The sequence below is a fragment of the Suillus bovinus genome, assembly GCF_016758785.1.
Source record: "Suillus bovinus strain UH-Sbo-P2 chromosome Unknown EDB93scaffold_98, whole genome shotgun sequence".
In the NCBI taxonomy this organism is placed as follows: Eukaryota; Fungi; Basidiomycota; class Agaricomycetes; order Boletales; family Suillaceae; genus Suillus; species Suillus bovinus.
In genome coordinates, this window is record NW_024542154.1 from 70,076 (window position 1) to 89,191 (window position 19,116).

At 47.5% G+C, this 19,116-nt stretch overlaps 7 protein-coding genes across 7 annotated transcripts; 3 read left to right on the top strand and 4 right to left on the bottom strand.

The window, feature by feature from the left end:
• Positions 1-99: 99 nt before the first annotated feature.
• On the top strand, positions 100-2,250 carry EDB93DRAFT_1312000 (acyl-CoA dehydrogenase/oxidase; the record flags this gene model as incomplete). The annotated part of the gene is made up of 12 exons (XM_041454847.1): positions 100-138; positions 192-212; positions 264-350; positions 413-726; positions 779-884; positions 938-1,197; positions 1,255-1,309; positions 1,362-1,609; positions 1,668-1,803; positions 1,854-1,909; positions 1,965-2,064; positions 2,123-2,250. 12 exons carry the CDS (start codon positions 100-102, stop codon positions 2,231-2,233), a joined length of 1,533 nt encoding a protein of 510 aa, XP_041302355.1. The 3' UTR covers positions 2,234-2,250.
• A 724-nt stretch (positions 2,251-2,974) lies between these two features.
• Positions 2,975-4,734, bottom strand: EDB93DRAFT_1108212 (uncharacterized protein; the record flags this gene model as incomplete). Its single annotated transcript, XM_041447809.1, has 7 exons — positions 2,975-3,060; positions 3,132-3,192; positions 3,355-3,443; positions 3,506-3,515; positions 3,636-3,744; positions 3,839-4,528; positions 4,568-4,734. 7 exons carry the CDS (start codon positions 4,732-4,734, stop codon positions 2,975-2,977), a joined length of 1,212 nt encoding a protein of 403 aa, XP_041302356.1.
• A 1,772-nt stretch (positions 4,735-6,506) lies between these two features.
• Positions 6,507-7,318, bottom strand: EDB93DRAFT_1255647 (uncharacterized protein; the record flags this gene model as incomplete). Its single annotated transcript, XM_041453816.1, has 3 exons — positions 6,507-6,895; positions 6,960-7,080; positions 7,133-7,318. The coding sequence occupies 3 exons, from the start codon at positions 7,316-7,318 to the stop codon at positions 6,507-6,509; spliced, it is 696 nt and encodes a 231-aa protein (XP_041302357.1).
• Positions 7,319-8,571: 1,253 nt separating this feature from the next.
• On the bottom strand, positions 8,572-9,480 carry EDB93DRAFT_1094527 (velvet factor; the record flags this gene model as incomplete). Its single annotated transcript, XM_041446599.1, has 5 exons — positions 8,572-8,717; positions 8,807-8,886; positions 8,934-9,097; positions 9,147-9,349; positions 9,402-9,480. The coding sequence occupies 5 exons, from the start codon at positions 9,478-9,480 to the stop codon at positions 8,572-8,574; spliced, it is 672 nt and encodes a 223-aa protein (XP_041302358.1).
• Positions 9,481-9,946: 466 nt separating this feature from the next.
• EDB93DRAFT_1178982 (mitochondrial carrier domain-containing protein) lies at positions 9,947-11,243 on the top strand (the record flags this gene model as incomplete). Its single annotated transcript, XM_041450601.1, has 7 exons — positions 9,947-9,988; positions 10,038-10,273; positions 10,330-10,418; positions 10,480-10,578; positions 10,635-10,828; positions 10,876-10,968; positions 11,016-11,243. The coding sequence occupies 7 exons, from the start codon at positions 9,947-9,949 to the stop codon at positions 11,241-11,243; spliced, it is 981 nt and encodes a 326-aa protein (XP_041302359.1).
• Positions 11,244-15,191: 3,948 nt separating this feature from the next.
• EDB93DRAFT_947067 (uncharacterized protein) lies at positions 15,192-16,108 on the top strand. Its single transcript, XM_041458053.1, has 2 exons — positions 15,192-15,321; positions 15,368-16,108. The coding sequence occupies exon 2, from the start codon at positions 15,381-15,383 to the stop codon at positions 16,026-16,028; it is 648 nt and encodes a 215-aa protein (XP_041302360.1). The 5' UTR covers positions 15,192-15,321; positions 15,368-15,380; the 3' UTR covers positions 16,029-16,108.
• On the bottom strand, positions 15,968-18,601 carry EDB93DRAFT_1312023 (uncharacterized protein). Its single transcript, XM_041454848.1, has 2 exons — positions 17,271-18,601; positions 15,968-17,185 (listed from the first exon to the last, which is right to left on the bottom strand). The coding sequence occupies exons 1-2, from the start codon at positions 18,557-18,559 to the stop codon at positions 16,078-16,080; spliced, it is 2,397 nt and encodes a 798-aa protein (XP_041302361.1). The 5' UTR covers positions 18,560-18,601; the 3' UTR covers positions 15,968-16,077.
• Positions 18,602-19,116: the final 515 nt, after the last annotated feature.

The window sequence follows — 19,116 nt, forward strand, 5'->3', positions numbered from 1 at the left end:
TAATTCTCACGGCTTCAAGTTGTAGCACTCTTTCATACGTTAACTTCATAGATCCGGACCAGTATCAGTATCGAGGACAGCAAGGTTGCCAGCAGGATTATGCCTTTTAAAGAGTTCACATTCGATGATATTGCTAAGGTGGGCACCAAGCAGCTCATTCTAGCGGATGCTAACTTGAAATATGTTTATAGCATAACAAGGAAGGGGACCTCGTGTGTGCTATAACTTCAAGTCTATCAATCTGCTATTAATTCTGCACACAGTGGATTGTCATAGACTCCAAAGTTTATGATCTATCCCGTTTCGCGGACCTTCACCCTGGAGGCGCAGGCGTGCTGTATGCCGATGGCGTAGGCAAGTGCAGCAGCTTCTCCACTCGACTCTCATATTCATATTTATTCTAGCTGGGAAGGATGCTACTCAGGTATTCTTCGGACTTCATAGACTGGAGGTTCTCCGACGTCCTCAGTATGCCCGTCTTCAAATAGGAGCTATTCGTGGACAGACTGAGAACATCAAGCCCGTTGGTCCTGGCGAGCTATCTCTTGTGCCATATGCTGAGCCCACGTGGCTCACACCTGGATACTTCAGCCCTTATTATAGTGATAATCACCGCAACTTCCACAAAGCTATAAGGGCGTTCTTGATGGAAGTTGTACAACCTGAGGCAGTCAGATGTGAGGAAAATGGGAAGAGGATATCGCAAGAAGTCGTGGATAAATTAAGGCAAATTTCCCTGCGTGAAGTTTGCGTAACTTGGTCATTGATCATACTACAGCGAGATAAATTTCCTAGCTATGCGCCTAGGACCAGGCAAGCACCTCAAGGGACTTACCTTGATGGGTGGCATTGTAAAGCCTGAAGAATACGACTACTTCCACGAAGTAAACGTGCTCTTCACCAAGTATCCTTTTCACCCACTCACATAACCTTATAGCTCATTCTCAACACCGAGATTGCGCGGTTTGGTACGCGAGGGTTCGTGGACGGTCTCTTGAATGGCGGGGTTATTGCCCTCCCTCCTATTATTAATTTCGGAACCCCAGAGCAGCAAGCCAAGTTCGTACCAGACATTCTGGCGGGCAAGAAGTATATATCCCTTGCCATCTCAGAAGCATTTGCAGGCAGCGATGTCAGCGGCGCGCAAACTGTTGCGGTAAGAGACGGTGACGAGTGGATTGTTACTGGAACTAAGAAGTACGTATGCATGGTTCGAGCTGCTTCTCGAGAACGGATTGCTCATGGTCGTTGCAGGTGGATCACAAATGGGACCTTTTCGGATTACTTCACGACACTATGTAAAACAGATGTAGGTTTGCATTATTGTTGGTCCCCTTCTGAATTTTCATCACCACTCGTAGGCCGGGTTTGTTGTTTTGCTCATTGAGCGCTCGGATGCTGTATCCACTAAACCGGTAAAAACGTCATACTCCTCGACCGCTGGGACTGCCTTTGTCACATTTGACAAGGCACGCGTGCCTGTTGCCAATACCTTGGGTCAAGTCGGGAAAGGCATATCAATTATTCTTAGCAACTTTAATCATGAGCGATGGATGGTCACGGCCACGAGTCTTGGTGCCCAGAGACTTGTAGTTGAAGAGTGTTTGAAGTAAGCGCGTATTACAAGTTGTTCTTCGTGTCTTTTTGACATTGGAGCAATGTTTCAGGTGGACGAATCAACGAATTGCTTTTGGAAAACCTCTCCATGCTCAGGCAGTTATCCGCGCAAAACTTGCGGCAATGATTTCTCGCGTGGAAGCCTGCCAGACATGGGTAGAGAACGTCACGCATCAAATGAACAACGTCGGTCTCCAGGTTTTCTGAGTGCTATTAACCTAAACTGGAAAATTTAGATGTCCTATCATGAACAATCTGACAAACTCGCAGGGCCTATTGCATTGCTCAAACAGTATGCGATGTCCGCTTCCGTCAATCATGTGCTAAAATGATGGACTGCAATGCAGATTTGTGTCAAAGGCTGGCCGTGAAACTGCTGAGGACGCAACTCAGATTTTCGGTGGTCGGGGTATCACCGTTACGGGTATGGGCAAGATCATTGAGAATGTATGTCTGGACTTTCGTTCTTTCTTAGCGATACGGTGCTAATGGATGTTACGCCAAGTACCATCGCACGTCACCTTTCGATGCCATTCTTGCGGGTGCGGAAGATGTACTAGGGGACCTCGGTGTGCGGCAGGCTATTAAGAAGATGCCCAAGAATGCCCGGCTGTGAATACTCTCGTACTGGGCTCTGAGTTTCTGTTGTTTAATGGCTACTTTTATTCATGGAGTCTTTGATCTGATAATGATGTCTTATAGTTATGTTGGTTGCGTACCACACGAGTTTTGGATCTACCTCAGGCGTGTCATGATCTGTTGTTCGCACACTTTGCACATTGTCCAGCACCTGTACAGATCCATCAGATCGAAAGAAGTTACGAACTGCCCAAATCATCCTTGGCGAGGCGGGGAGGAATCAGAACTTTCCCACAAACAAAGGCTGCGCTAAAGCAACAATTCTACAGCAAGGTCGTCAACATAATGCAAGACCCCTCACGCTTCACTCACCTCCAATCAATAGGCCAGACGGCCCCCTTGAAAAAAGTTCGCAAATAATATCGACTGCCTAGAGAACACGACTCCCTCTTATTCCAGCTTGGCACGAACCAGCAATGCTCTGGCTGCGGCAGGCGTTGTACCTGGTGATATATACTGTGAAGGCAGGAGCCTTATAGACTAGTTAGTACTATCTGACATAGGGTACTTTACCCCAATGGACAGAAATAAGGGTGATATATAATGTTTAAATACATACTACTCTACAGTCCAAAAGTAATCTGAAACACAGTATGGCGAACAGAAAATTTATCCCAATCAACTATTCTGCAGCATGATCAATCCTGTGGCAGCAGAAACCGAAGCCAAGACTCAAAAGAACTCAAGAAACTCCCTTTAGAAGCAAAGGAAGTAGCTCTCACGAGAAGGGTACCATAGACCCAGCACCGGAACCGGCATAAACGCAGTCCATCTTCACATCAGGCAGCGGGTGATCGCTTGTCCCTTTTCAAAAGTGTCAATGCAGCATCATCTTGAGTATACAAGTACCCTACAAGCGTGATAGTACGGAATACCATCCTCCTTGTGTCCCCACCACATCACAGGCGACCGCTCATCCACGAGGTTGGCGAGCGTCTGGACATGGCCGTATGCAGCAGGTTGGGAACGACGGTCGGCGCAGTGCGATGAAGGTGAAGAAACAGAAAAATATAGAGACCGCAATGCATAAGTTCCAGATCTGCGAGAATATGTGATTGAGAATGTTGTAACAAATTTACATGGGCATTAAGTGCCAACCTGGGCAGGAAACATGAATATCGCCAAATGTTGCAGTTTCCCACCATAGGCGTAGTCAGATATGGCGAATGAAAGCCCAAACATCCAGTCTGCGATTCGTCGAGGATAGTACTAATGACACCAAAAAAAATACTAGGCGTGAATGACTCACGCAGGAAAGGCTTCGTGATGAAAAGTACGAGGCAGATCAGATTAGTGAAAATTTGCTTCAGCGGATTCGTCGCCACTTTAAGTCCTTTCCTTCTGGTAGCCCATCTCCACTGTCTTTCGTCTCAAATGACATTCTCGATGAGCTCCGAGCAATGCAGCCCAAGCGTCAACGGTCCCTGGATGACTGCAACGTTGGCAAAGAGGAGAATCCACACCTCGGCCTCAAGATTCAAGTTGATACTCGGCATTGAGTAATATATGTCATTGAGCTTCCCGTTCCGGAAGAAGGACCACGTTTATAGGAGAGAATCCGTATAACTGGTACTGAAAATACATGACGAGTGCAGCCCATCCAGCGTATGCTGCAACAATGATCCAAAGAGAAATGACAACTTTCCGGATGCTAGGGTGAGCATGCCACGCAGAGGGCTGTATTTCTGGTGGCTTCGCTGGACCTTCGTCTAGGTCAGACACCCGACGCATGCACCAGGAAGCAGCAGGAGTCAATTGCGTGTGGTGGACCAGTGCGGCGGTCAAGTCGAATGGTGAGGAGCTCCACGTCAAGATTTTGGCAGCCCGCATCCCTGACAATGCAATTATTACCTGGAGGAGAAGTGCGACGCCCAAAATGAGGAGAGGAAACCCTGTGATGGCAACACTTTCTGATGTCGGTTGATAGTCCGGCCATATGATGAGTGAGGGCGAGCTGTAGGATATGATGATGAGGACAGCCGAGATACCATTGAGCAGGGCACTGCTGGGTTTATACCATCCGCGAGCTGCGGTCAGAAGGCGCAGATTGGTGCTGAAACGAAGCCGAGACTCTGAGGCTAGCGCAGAGAATGAGATGTTGTGTACGAAGCTTATGGACTCGGTACATAATGTGACGTTAAATATCAGGGTAAATGTCTCCCCCTGCATCGGGAATGGATTAAACTCAGTATCGCCCAGGTGGAGCACTTTGGTTACACCCAAGATCCCGCGTGTCGCTAAAGTGGCGATAACTGCAATGATGCATAAGCAGCTGAAGATACCTGAACATGCCAGTCCGACAAGGGCATACCTGCGACTCGTCAGACTGCGGTCGTAGGAATCGGTTCTGATATCAACAGTGGGCTTCGCATCAGATATTATCGAGTCAAAGTCCTGGTGACCCAGAAGTGCGTTATATGCAAGAAGGCTGGATGGATGCCAATTTTCTTCTGTCAGTTTGGAATAAGCGGCTATCATGATGGGAAGTAGAGACAGGAAGGCCAGCACATTATAGATAAGCAGGTTAAATATATTTCACTTACGACATAGCTTCTAGTGATGCATCGATTCGGCTTGGTCTGAAAACCCTGGATTGAGTCTGGAAAAGACTCGGGCTAGGCGGCTAGGCTCTTTGAGTAGGAAGTAAGAGCCTGAAGGGGGCTATAAAACCGCTCAAATATTGTGATTACGGCAGGGCTGTGCCCGAAACAAGGGGCGGGGAAATGATCCATGAATGCAATCACAGATGGGCTCACCCGCCACATCAGAGCACTGGTCAGAAGCCAAGCGATGCCGCGCAGTGCAGTGGGTATAATTGAATGGCTGAAAGACAAGAAGAAACCATGACACAAGCCACCCTGTTGTGAGTTACCACGATTGACGTCAAACCACGCATAACCTGCAAACAGCTCAGTGCACGATGCTCAACAAAAGATCACGAAAGCCAAGAACATAGCGATTCGAAGCACAACGGATGATATTCAAGGTAATAATAGTAAATGGGGTAATCTGGGGTATGGGCAAGCACATGCGGTGAACAACAACGCTTGTCGAGCATACGTGCGATGCGGCACGGGCTTTGCAGACGGACATCGCACACTGCGTAGAAGGATAAGCCAATGCACACACCGGAAGAACAGAACAGAGAGCCTACAAATAAGCAGTGTAAAATCCGATACAACAGTGTACAGAAAAGTGCACGAGTGGTACCTTTTCACCGAGGAGGAAATCTCTGGGCAGTGGATTGGCTTCTCGATCGGACAAATGTTGCAAGTTTTGACATGAGCGTTGAAACTAGAAAATGGGGACAGGTAGTTCAATATCCGCTGACATAATCTCATCGTGCTTGGCCGCTGAGGGCGATGATATTATTTATCCCTTGAGTCAATATAGCTTTCGTATACTTGTTCTATCAGCACTGGCTTGGACGCTGATGGGCCTAATCTGATACTAACGCTCGTCAAGGGACAACGGTGCCTCCTTATGCCAACATCAACGTACGATGGATAACTGGCATCTAATGCGAAATTGTCTTCCAGGAATTCAAATTCAAATTCTCATTCTCCAACCATCCATATCTTCTGTATTTGTACCATTTCGTTGGATATCAACCGTGTCAAGCCTCCTTGCATTACAATATATTAGCATGAAGGTCCAGGTCGACAGCCGTCGGACTCCTGGCATATACGGCGAGGAGTACAAGGCAAGCATTCATTGATTTGAGACCTCTCCCTCTCCCTACCTCTCTCTGTCTGTCTGATACTACGCTTCTATACTCATGACTGAATTATATTACGATGGCGCTGCTGGCAATGGATACACTTGCGACCGAACTGGGACGTGGCAGCCACACCCCTGGATTGCACAGATAATTGCACATTCATCCCACACTCTCAGCCTGGTCCTGGTGTGCACACTCTTCGTCAATTACTTCCTTCTTTATCTCGTGTTACAGCGCTTGATCGGCTTACTTCACTAAAGCACACCTACTTCAAGTGCTAATGGCGGTTTTCACTGATTGGGCAAGTCGACCATATGTCCTGTAAACTTCTCTGTTTCTTGTTCTGAAAAGATGAGAATGTATCTGATTACATTAATTGTTCTCCCGAGCATTCAAATCATTCTACAAGTACTTAATTGTCCAAGTTAGATGTACTTCAACATTTTGTCACATGACGTTCGTAATTTCCTGTACACCTTGAAGTTAGCAGTCTCATGTTGGCGAGCAGAAAATCATAGAGTTTTCCCAATCAGCTGTTCCGCAGCGCGATCAATCCTATAGCAACAGCAACCAAAGCCAAGACTCTGCTCCCTCCTGTGCTTAGCCCCAGCGCAGCACTCGAGGTTGTAGGCTCGGATGTGGACGAAGTCGCAGTGCCGTTGGCAGAGGTCGACGTCCCAGAGGACGCGAACGGGGTACTTGAAGACATTATAGTGGTTGTCGAGATGGACGTAGGTGCTGATGCGGACGTAGGTGATGATACGGACGTAGGTGGCGCTACGGACTCAGGTGAACTTGAAGTACCAACAACGGTAGAAGTTCTAATACGGGAAGTTGAGAGAGAGCGGGAAGCGTTTTGACCAGGGAGAGTGAGCTCTTGTAACGAATAACCGTAATCGGAGCAAGAGACGTAGAGTCCTAGTGTATGTATTGATCAGGCAATTGAGTCAGATATGCTTTACTCATGTGAAGCTAAATTTACCGTCTAAATCGCCTTGTGCCTGTGTATAATCTGTAGCATTCGATGCAACGCCAACACATAAGAGGCAGTTGTAGTAGCTTGTTTCAAAGGTCTGAGTGCAGCATGTGGTTATAGGGCATCCCTGGACGAGAGTTAGCACGTCGACAAAGACAAGGTCCGAGATGCAAGCTTACATCATTCACTTCATCGTTGACAGGATCGCAGGTTGAGGCACACTGCGGAGTAGAGCTGCTTTGTCTTTTGTACGACGGACTCAACAGCACCCGGAAAGACTGAGTCAGATAAGAAGCGCTTGGGCGAGATGAAACAAAGGTAGCAGCCGCCGACAAGACTACGAGGCAGCTTGTAGAGACGCGCATCGTTGGCTGTCGTTACAAGAGGGGCTGCTTGAGAAGGGGAGGTCCATATGGGCCGTATATAAGTGCTAATTGAATGCCAGCACCAGGTTGCGGCGATAAGATTCACGTTCCCGGTATTCTAACTAGTACCTGCTGGATGCCATGAGGTATCGTTAGAAGCGAAGGTCATGGTTCTTGCAACACACGAACTTTCATTTCATCAACGGAACCAATTCGCGCCCGACGTTGTGTGCGTGCTCCATTCGATGAGGTTCCACTTTGCCTCATGGTCACCATCAGCATGGCAAGGAGCTCTACACGCCTGAGCCAAGTAGACTGTTTTCAAACAATCTCACACGCTTGGCCCTGCGATCAACTCGTAGTATTGTGGGCAGAAGTCCGCAATTCCGCCAACTGCTTTTGCCCGGCAGAATCCGGCAAAATGGGGATCACAGCGAAAGATGTTCCAATAACTTATATGGCCATAGTTGCTAGCCTTTTTCGATCGACCCAGAGCATTTGTACTTCCTTACCTGTAGAGTAGAAGAAAATTTCAGTTGTACAGCCCGTGCTACGTAGACAATCAAATTACCATTGCACAATGTCTGCTGCCGCACTCGCCGGACGCCTCACCACTCGCACCTCAGACTCAGAACATCATCGAGGACGATCTTGCGGGTCCTGAATCCATATCACTTGACGAGATTGATACTGCATTTGCACTACTGGAACACGGGAAAGAAGCCACGGAACGAGAGCCGGTTGTTGGAAATGAAGTGTTGGAGGGCCAAGTTATGATTTTGTGGAATTGGAGCATGTTGACCAAAGTCTTGCACCGATATCTGTTGATGACGAGATCATGGTACTTGATCACATACAGTGGGATGTGGACGCGCTGATCTTTCCTAACGATGATTACTAGTGACACTTACTATACATTGCATAGCAGGTGCGGAATTGTCGCGACGTTCGGTCATTTTTTCAACCACGAATGAGGAAGAGATATAGCGAATGCTTCGTTACTGCTGTATGAAAACACGAGTACAAAATACGATACCTGTCCATAGGCGAGCAGACTGCTTGTATAATATTATCATAACTGCCTTAGCCTCGGATGCGTGCCACAAAGATATAAGCTCGTTGATGATGGCCATGTAGGTAGTCCCACTAGTGACCTGGTAGGAGTCTGCAAGTCTGGTGCGCCATTTGAAGATACTGTGCCGTCCTGAACATATTTGGAATGACCAGGAGAAGTGACTGCCAAAACCAGGGTATCATTTTTCATTTTCTTCATTATTGTTGTTCACGGTATCGATTGGAGCAGCGAGTGCAGCAATTGGACGCTTGCGAGTACGAATGTCTTTGCGGATCCGGATCTTTATGCCTTGGGTGGCTAGCGAACATGAAAGTGGTGTGGACTCTGATGAATGCAGGTCAATTATGCAACGAGCAATCAGCCAAGAACGAAGCGTCGAGGAATTGATTTCCATGATTGATCTTTACGCTCACCTTCCATACCAGGGAATTTTTTTGCAGTGTAAACAAAAAATGGCGCTGAGTATATCGATTTACAATGGCGGACAGTGTCGCTGAGGAGAAGTTAGGGATTGAATCGGTGGCTAGTCAGCGAACTCACCCGATGACTTCGAAGAGGCTGAGCTTCAAACGATGAGAACCCTCGATTCTAACGCTTAGATCGGGGAAAACAAAGAAACCAGCATCTTCATTCTGATGTTCGGCGTCTTTGAGGTGGTGGAAGGACGAGACAACTGAACCTGTTGTGCACCGTGTTTTCCCATCCTGGCAGCTGACAATCAAGGAGAGATTGTTGTGACGGTAAAATACTGACCTTTAGCAAGTGTAGTTCGGTGTCGTCGTCGGGTTTTGCCAGAGTTGCAAACATGAAGTAATAAGGGTTTTGAAGGAAGCTGTGAGCGCTGCTTGGGTCTGAATCATCGCCATCTAGGTGAGCTGGAGGAGGAGGTTGACGAGTTTGTGGGTCATTAACACGAAGTTGAATGATAGGAGGAGGGTCGATTGGACGTCGGTCAGCTAAGTCACGAGGATGAGCTCATGTGAGAAGGAATAAATGGAGCTGATAAACCTCCTACACCACACATACGGGCTTGTTTTGGCTCCTGCCTGACGGTAAGCTCATATTCCCTGTGCAAATGGTTGAACATGTGAGTAAAGAGAAAGATGATAGACAAGGAAAACAGAATGATACGAAGTCGAACAGTGATGAACGTGTAACTTTGATGCCCTTAGTAGTAGCCTGACGGAAGTCACGGAACCGTATCATTGGAACAATATTTCCCTGTGAAGTGGGAGCGCTGAGAGAGGTCTTACAATTTATCTCTCTCGTGGTATTCTCTGTCACGGTCAAGGTAGTCATGACCAGCTGTGATGGGATGATAAGTCGCTGGGTCCATTACTGTCGAGCTCGTCGTCGACGATGATGACGATTAGTACCTTGATAGGACCTTTGTAGAATCAATGGGCTCTTGTTTGTGCTGACTGGAACTGTGACGAGGATGATGCAGATGGATGGGACGAGGCAACATTGATGTCATATATTGTTAGGAATTGTCACGAAGACTACTACATAGCCCAGTCCTGTCGGTTATAACCGGTAAAACCAGTGACTCCATGTCTCTACATCAGCCAAGCTTCTTTCCGACAACCGCAATAGTATGTTTTGATTCTCGACTTTCTATTTGTATCTGCTTAAAGGTCGTAGGACCATGCAGCAGCAGGCCTCGGAGCGGGCGTTGTCGCCGTCTTATGCATGCACCCTCTTGACCTTCTCAAAGTCAAGCTACAAGTGGCTACAACAAATCCACAGGGTGGAATCGGAAAAGCGATATGGAACTCTTTGCGCGAAATACATGCAAGTGAAGGATGGAGAGGCCTGTACCGGGGCGTAGGACCAAATATTGCGGGGAACGCCTCGAGTTGGGGGCTCTATTTTCTTTTGTGAGCAACATTTCATGACTTTCGAAGTTTCTCTGTAGGGTACTGATATCCTTCAGCTACAACATGCTGAAGAAGCGTGCATACGGAGATGACCCGAATTATAGGATGTCCCCTGGAGCATACCTGCTTTGCTCTGCTCAAGCGAGTTCGCCTTTCCATTCCCTTTTGTTTTTATGATGGTCTTTCAACTTTGATTTTGTTGATAGGTGCGGTCACAGCTATAATGACCAACCCCATATGGGTTGTAAAAGTGCGCATGTTTACGACGCGTGCCGATTCACCGACGTCATATCGTAGTCTCCCAGGTATGCTTGCCTTCTCACCCTCGCTTTGGTTTGTTAAATATACCGTGTCATATCAGATGGCATTGCCTCAATATGGAGGCAAGAGGGCTTCTTTGGCCTGTGGAAAGGAACTAGTTTGGCGTTGGTCGGTGTGAGTAATGGCGCGGTGCAGTTCATGGCATACGAAGAGATGAAACGATGGGGTTTCGAACGAAAACGAAAACGGTTTGCGAAGGCCGGAAAGGTGATGGGACTGGAGGACGATAAGCTCGTGAGTCTATGACCCTTTTCTTTACCTTACGTTCAAGACATTGGCAGTCAAACACGTCTTACACATTGATGTCTGGTGCGAGCAAGCTGTGGGCTCTCGCGCTTACTTATCCATACCAAGTCATTCGCTCTCGAATACAGGTGAGATGATTCTCGTACGCTGCATCACATCTTCATTCCCATTTTAGAACAACGCTACCACTCATTTATACCCTGACATACCGTCCACCATCAAACGCACTTGGCAAGGCGAAGGGATACGTGGGTTCTATCGTGGGATGGGGACGAACCTCGTGCGCGTTCTTCCTGGAACTTGCGTCACTTTTGTTGTATACGAGAACCTTGCATGGTTATTACGGACATCGGCGGCGCGAAGGGAAGCAAAAAAACGAGGCATGCCCACCAGGGAGGATTGAATCCACAGAATTATCATTATCATAGCTAATAAATAGCGGCGCGCCGCATCGTTATTAGAGAAAAGTAACTCTCCAGAGTCATTTTTTAATCTCCTGTACTATGTCTGGATGTGCTCGGTTCTTGTCTCGCGTCGGTGCCCGTCGTTTTGTTCATCATTCACATCGTTTGGGGACAGCCATGCAACAGTACAACGAAGGTTCGAAGCATCCAGCCGGAATCAATAGCTTCACTGGCAAACACCGAAGGCTGTATACGTAACTTGAAATCACTTTACCTGATCATTGATCAAAGATTTTGAGACGGGACATCTCCATCATGCTGATTTTAGCGATACGAGCGCAGCCCTGCGCAGCCGCTGAGCGCTGAGAGGTAGTATATCTAGCACGAATGTTATTGTTATACACCACCAACATTCCCCATTCGCTCACACTCATCCTCGAATATGACCATAGTCTTAAATGATCCTAGTTGGTGGCCGCTAATGTGGTCTAACATATATTTCAGCTATTATACAGGTTTGTCGTATCGAGATGTCTTGATCTAACGTTGACTTGCTGTTTCGCAGTTGCCGCCGGCGTTGTGGTTGTATATGATTGGGGTGAGCGGGATAGTGTTCGAAAACCGCTGGTATTCTCATAATATCTCCAGTACAAACACTTGAACAAGAGGTAGGTCGGCACTATCGCCAGAGCAGCCAACTCGTTAACAATGGTGTCATAGATTGAGCTCATCTGGGTGAGTGACAAAGTGTTATATCAGAAGAAATATAGGAGAATACGACGAATTCTTTTGACAGAGGCAACGTTGGTCTCTCATGACTGTGCTGTATTTGGTTGTTCGTACTTCATATTGTGCTGTAGCGCGGTTGACAAATTGTGCTGACTTCAAAATGTTCTAGATACGTTATATTGCAATACCATATTCTGTGTATGTGTCTAGGCCAACAAATTGGCATCGTGCTAATAGTTATCTCTGACGATTAGTATCTATGTTCTGCGTATGTCTCATATGCACTGTTTTCGATTCTTCTGACTGGCAGCACACAGAATATATGCCATCGTTCTTGCTAACAGATGCAGTGAGTATCATGCAACCATCTCATTCCTATTCAGTGAACTCACTTATATGTAGGAGTGAGTCAGATTCACATTGAACTTGACTCAACGCAATGAGTTAATAGGTGTAAGTCGGAGTGTTTGATACTAGTACGAGGCTGATCACTAATTGGGTGTTTCAGGCAATATTATGTACTATGCAATGAGTTGGGCAAATGTGATCGTAGCTGCCATGTTATGCGGTGAGTTACCCAACTGCAATACCTCTTTGATATTGACTCGACTGAAACACGATGCAAGTCATCATGATTGCTCGGTTGTATGCCATGTACCATGGATCTAGAATGATGCTCATCTTCCTTGTTATTATCTTCCTGGCTGTTAACATTGCCTGCGCAGTAATCACAGTAATAGCATTCAAGCATCTTGTATTGGGTAAGCTTTACTTGTCGAGTCGAAGAACACAGCTCATCGGACAAACACCAGAGGAGTGGATAATTTCTGGCACATATTTGTGCAACACTATACTTGAGGGGGATGCCCAGCTCCTGATTTCGATGCTTTGGGTGCTCTATGCTGTTTGGGAGGTCCTCGCACTGTGTCTTTCGCTCTGGATATCTGCGAAATACTTCCGTGACCTGCGACGACTCGGCCCATCGTCAGGATCGACCATCAGGGACTGTTTCAGAGTGCTTATAAAATACCACGTGCTTTATTTTGCAAGGTGAGCTTGTAATGTGAATGGAGTTATCTTTTTCTGCTCAAGTCCCGCACGTGCTAGCATTTTCGGTGTCTCTTGCCTCGAGCTTGTGGTTCTCTCTCCAATGCTCACGGTGCGTAGACCTGTCGTCGACATCTGCTTGTCACCACTGCTCATGATCTCTGTAGAATTCGAATTCTATTGGAAATCAGATACTCTTTGGTGCTCTTCAAATTTTATGGAGAGTGCAGATGTTTGTGCTGGGACCACGCCTCATCCTTAGCGTTCGAGCGTATCATGCTAAACTTGTGGCCAACTCCGACGCAGAAACCAGCATGAATTCGATTGTCTTCCAGGAGCATGTACATATATCAACTAGCAGTACTGTGTAACTCGTAGGAAGTGCTTGTCGAGTGTTCCGCAGGGAAGCATAGTTTGGTCGCCGCGGTATTTATTTGACATGGTGTTTTGACGTATATTTGAAAGGTTTAGGTCAAGCATTGTTGTATCACTACCGATTTTTCTGTCTGAGCACCCAAGTGACTGCGATGTGTGAAGCTGGGATGGCTGATAATTGTTAGTCAGATAGATTTTCATCCATCCAGGCTATGGAGAAGGAAAATGAATGAACTGTGCGGACTCATGAGACATACTATATAAACCTTGCTGACTCGTGACCTCTGAGTTGAATTCTCTGACATGAACCGGCGCACAGTTGAGTTTCAGAGCAACTTCAGAGTATCGTTCAGTCGGACAACCGTAAATTCAAGCTCAATGCTAGGTATAAAGTTGACAAAGTTAATGAAAGAATCACATGATACACTCGATATTGCAACACTAAAATCATCGTTGCGTGGGGCTAGCAGGATTAATGTATATTGCCAACTTGAATGAAGTGCAAGGATTATAAGATGCATGTCGGGAAGCGGGAGGTACCCAGACAAAAGGAGGCAATGATTTGGGTCCTATATGATTCATCGACATCCATCAGCCTGCATCAAGAAAGGGTATTAGAATCATGATGAGAGGTTGGTCTGGGCAAGTCAGTGGAGCTGGGTAGAGCGTGTTCCAGACTGGAAAAGAAGGAAATAGGAAATGAGATTGTTACGAGTGTGCCATTGGTTGGTATGATATGGCTCTCTTGGGCGGCCCGGGGAGGTGAGGTGCTTCGATGCAGCGAAAATGCGGAGGGATCTGACTGACTCAAACTCGGGGGATTGCTGCACTTTCGCTGCAACTACCTTGCCGCTCAGGTGAGGTGGAGGGGAGAATTCTGGTAAATACAGTTCGGACTAACGAGTTGAAAGTACACCCTCCCGATGCTGCAAACGAGTTCGGGAGTGATGCGGACCGGCCGTTCAGCCAATGAAAAGCTAGAGATTCTCATGCCAAGTGTAATACCAACCACCATCCCTTGCATTTTGGAGTCTGGCCATCTCCAAGAATCATGCCAACGTAGTCTTTGCTGCGAACATTATTAATGTCAAGATTGACTGCTAGTAAGTTACTGGTATTACAAATCGTAGTCATTCATGTACTGTACGTGGATCGACATATCATACTACCGCCTCAGACCTGTATGAAAGACAATAGTCAGCATACGAAATAACTGAATCATAATAAACAGAAGTCGGTCAAAATAACTATAACTGCAACAAAGATCTCGGCATAGAACGCCTCTCCCTCGCCCATTTGCACCTCTCCTCAAGACGAGGGGAAGCACAGAACAAAAGAGTGACTGGGTGCTTCTGCATCCCCATGCTCCCGTGATGTAAGATTCATCCTACCGGCTGACTTGGATAGAAATGACACCCACGTGGTAAAGGCGTAGAATATTGACAGATCACTGACAATTACATAGCATACATCTGTGAAAACAATTAGCGATACGGCTCAATATGGATCAATAAAGAAATGAGAATTTTCGATCAAATAACTATAACCTCACGTATCACTGCGCAGAAGCGCCCACTCCTGCACCTGTATATGCAAGCAGCCTCAATACGAGTCCACCTGCTAGGTGACGAAGGGACTGGATTGTAAGTCCCTGCGCTCGTGGAAGGTAGGGTATCATCATGTCGATGCTTTCTTTTCAAGCAAAGCAAGAGAAAATCCAACTCACCAGTACTAGCGTCAATCGGTGCATGAGAGATCAATTGAGATCAACCGGAAAAAAAAAATGTTAAGAGTAAATGCAAATATATTTGTTCTTGTTGTGCAAAGACTTTGACATTCAACAAGGACAAACAACCGCTAGCTTAGTTTGAAGTTGAAAGCATTTACCAATTCAGAATTGGACGGTGACACGGCATCGAGGTCTAGGTGAGGTTCGTTTGGGGTGCATGATTTCATGCTCATAAAATTTAAGGCCTACAGGTGTTATGTTCACTTCTGCTGTATTTCGGGTATTGACACTCTCGTGTCACCGAATACTACCTCCATGCCGCAAAGTTGAAGTGCTTAAGTCTCTCTGGTCTCCAAGTTTGTCCTTCGTTCGGACGTATGCCTCGGCTGGCCCAGCACGCCGCACTGGCGATGACAAAATACCCTTTCGAGTCGTCCGCCTCGTCGATCCCGAAACGGGCAAACTTGAACCTCCAACTCGTCTATCTGATGTTCTCAAATCTGTGGACCTGAAGATTTTTCGAGTGGAGTTGGTTACGGAAGAGCCAGAGCCTATCGTAAAGATTGTGGACAGACGCGACTCATACCAGAAGTGGAAGGAACAGAAGAAGGCGTTCAGGAAGAGCATGAAAGCAGGCGAGCAGAAGGAGATACAGATCACTTGGGGCGTCGATGATGGGGATTTAAAGCACAAGATCACAAAGGCACGTGCAGAGTTGGAGAAGGGATACCGGGTGGACATCGTCATTACACCGAGGAAAGGTCAGAAATTGCCCAAGCCCGATGAAATGGCAGCCCGCGTATCGGAGATCGCGTCAATGCTATTAGACATTGCGAAGGAGTGGAAAGCACGCGACATTCAGAAAACTACCACTACCATGTCGTTCCAAAAAATGCCGTCATGACAAGGAGATTTATAGTTCCTAGTTGTGGGCAGATAGATATTATACACATTTATCGTACTTTTCCTCCATTCTGCAACTTTCTTCTCCATCTGTGCTTCCACCGATACCTCCCACCAAGCGCCCTCCATATCGTCCGCCTAACGGGTAGACCGCGCGTCTTCAGTGTCCGTAGCGCGTGCGGTCGGAACGGAGACCTGCGCGACTTTGGGAATGCGAATGGCTGTTCATTAAGCTGGGGCCGGTGTCGATGTTCCTCGAAGCCATAAGGCCACTGCCCGACGAACAAGCGTCTGAAGCCTGATGGAACCTTGAATCCAAGAGCATGCATTTCCTTCACAATCCTATTTAGAAATGGATTCCAGTTTCTGGGCCTCGCGCCTAGCTTAGAGAACTGAACATTTCCAATGGTAACCTTGCGTCGCCAGTGCGCCGGGGTTGTGCGGCTTGACCGCTGGAAAGTCCTAGGTTGCCGACCGAACATCTGAAGGGCAGCATTGAAGAAACGGGCATCTGGGCGAGGGGGATTGAGAGTAGCTTTGTCTACATTCTGCAACTCAGACAAGGCATTGCAGATAGCCATTCCAGCATGGCACATGATTCGATACAGCGTTGCACCCATGAGTAACGCAAGGGTACGACGAGATCTGTGTTTGCGAGCAGCCGCATTTTGAGCAAGTACATAACTTGCCCAACCTCGCGCTTTTTTGCTTCCGACCTTGGGAGCCCAGTCATTTATGCTTGGCCGGGAGGTGTAATGCAACTCAAGACCGCGCCGTGCTTCAGCGCCATAGCATTGTAGCATTATCGTATATGCTTGAATGGGCAAGCACCAAGGTTTCACAGGATTGCCATCAATTCCCATAGCACCTGTCAAGCTTGCACGCTCGGCTTGCTTTGCAAGCAACCACACACGTTCCACAAGCCCTGTTTTCCCAGCCTTGCAAAGAGCATTGAGGACAGCGGTGAAAAACCATGGTCCGAGGGAGACAGCACGCATGAGACGCATCTGGCGGGTTTGCATCCGTATAATAATCAGTTGTTCGTCTGTAACAGAGCCCCATGATGGGTGGTCGATGATGGACAACTCGGGAAGAACATGGAAAAGGATGTCAGCGATGACGTCGGGGTTCCCTGTGGCTGTAAGATGCTGGATGTAGCTTCGTAAGCGTGAATGCGTCGGCCTTGAGTGGTTTCTGCGAGGCTGGTAGTCCATCCTTCTGCAAGGTCACTACCCACTTGGACTCTGTTCTGTTTACATTTGGCCCATTATGAGCGACTGCCAGTGATGGTGGCGGCTGTATCCTAATGGCATGTCGATTGTTCTCCGCGAGCCCACGCAGTCGTTGGAGGGCGAACTCGGTAAGGTCGTTCCGCCTCAACAAGGAACCGGACCTGATAATCACATTGTATGTTGTGATGTCTGGCCTTAAAGGTGGTTTGCGCTCGTGCTCCATGTGATGTAACAGTCTTTTAGCAAGAGGGATGGATTGTCGATGACGCAATGCGTAGTGTAGGAGGGCGTTGTAAGACTCGAGACTAAGCGCAGGCATGATGCCAAATTGTTCCAGGCGGGCGCCTTTGGATGAACTTGAGAAGTCGTTTGCCAGTCGCAGAATAACATGATGGGTATACTCGTAAGATTGCACCTGTGTTCTCTTGCCGAACTTTGTGACCCATACTTTATCGGGATCCTTGGGCACTGAGTAAAGGGAGCGTATTACGGATGATACATCGGTGTAAGGAAGTGACCGCGCATCAAGAAGGCCGGAGATATTACAGAGCGCTTGAAGAGCTGCTTCACGTCGTGGCCCATTAGATTCTTCTGCTGGATCAAGCATAATTTCTTTCTGCGCCTTGGAGAGTATCATCTTCAGCATGTGTTGTGAAGGAGGGCTGCCGTGTAGTGATCCGACTCCATGCCGAGTTGGAAGTGCGTGAGTCCATGCTGCCCCCTGTTCTCGTAGTTGGGTAGCTGCTCGCTTCATCTCCCAGTCTTTGACCAGCAGTACGAATAACAGCGACGCTACGATAATTTCGCCTTGAACGAGACAAATATTGATGATGAACTGGTAGGTGTTTTCATGACAGCGCTGTCGATGTTGTCGTGCATGGAGAAGGAGCTGAAGAGCAAGGCGCGTGCCTTGGTCTTCGACCTGCTTCGGTTTAATACACAACGGGTCTCGCTGTGAGGGTCTTTGAGACTGTAAGAATCTGCCACCGTTGACTCTTTCCGTTTGACACCGAATGACTGCGTGCAGCGTGGAAGCACGAATATGAGTTCCATCTTGCATGAGCTGCTCTGCAAGTTTACATGCTTTCAACGACATGCGTTGGCGTACGAAGTGGTGCAACAAACAATGAGCAGATAGAGCTGATGAGACGGGTTGACCAAAGTCGATAGGTTCGTAGTCGAGTTTTGGCATGAGTAAGCCCCTGCCCTTATTAACAGAAGGTTGCGCAGGAAGGTTGGAACGGCGCAGAGAGTTGACTATGAACGATGCGTCGGCAATAGCACCATTCGTGCAAGACATTCGGACGGCACGGGCTGCGGCAAGGGATATTTCGGAAGCTGTTGCAGGCGAAGGTGGGGATGCAGGATCACCAGTCTTTTTGGTATCATTATGAGAGGAGCGCGGAAGTAGATGTGCTTGCGGTGGAGAAAAATATTTGCAAGAAAGTGAAAATGGTCTATGCAGGGGTGAATGCGGTCGATAAGGTTTAAGAGCATTTGACGGAGGACGAATGCAAGAGGTCGATCCTCTCACAGGGAGGGCCGCGCAGCTGGTATAAGATCGAATGCTATAGGCGGCTTGTGACCAAATCCATTGCATGTGTCTCTCATGCCTACCAGCATATTTAAGTCACACATCCTAATATGCGCAAGACGCTTCAAAACTCACCAGTTTGCCTAGAGGCAGTGGTCTCAATCAACTGAGTAACTTCAGACTATTCCGCTGCCTTTTCGCAAGAATTTGGCTGGGTGTTGTGGAGAACGTCGTCAGTACTCAGCGACGTTCCTCGTCGCGCAAGGTTTTGGGAAGGTTATAACCAAGAAAGGCAACTTCCGATCCACGTGACAGTTTTGGGA

Bases quoted from the DNA above. Each gene is read 5' to 3' on its own strand.
- EDB93DRAFT_947067 (XM_041458053.1), top strand. From the start codon at position 15,381: ATGTTCACTTCTGCTGTATTTCGGGTATTGACACTCTCGTGTCACCGA.
- EDB93DRAFT_1312023 (XM_041454848.1), bottom strand. From the start codon at position 18,559: ATGTCTTGCACGAATGGTGCTATTGCCGACGCATCGTTCATAGTCAAC. The intron at 17,186-17,270 runs GTCCAAGTGGGT...ACGCTTACGAAG, and splicing joins CCAAATGTAAACAGAACAGA to CTACATCCAGCATCTTACAG.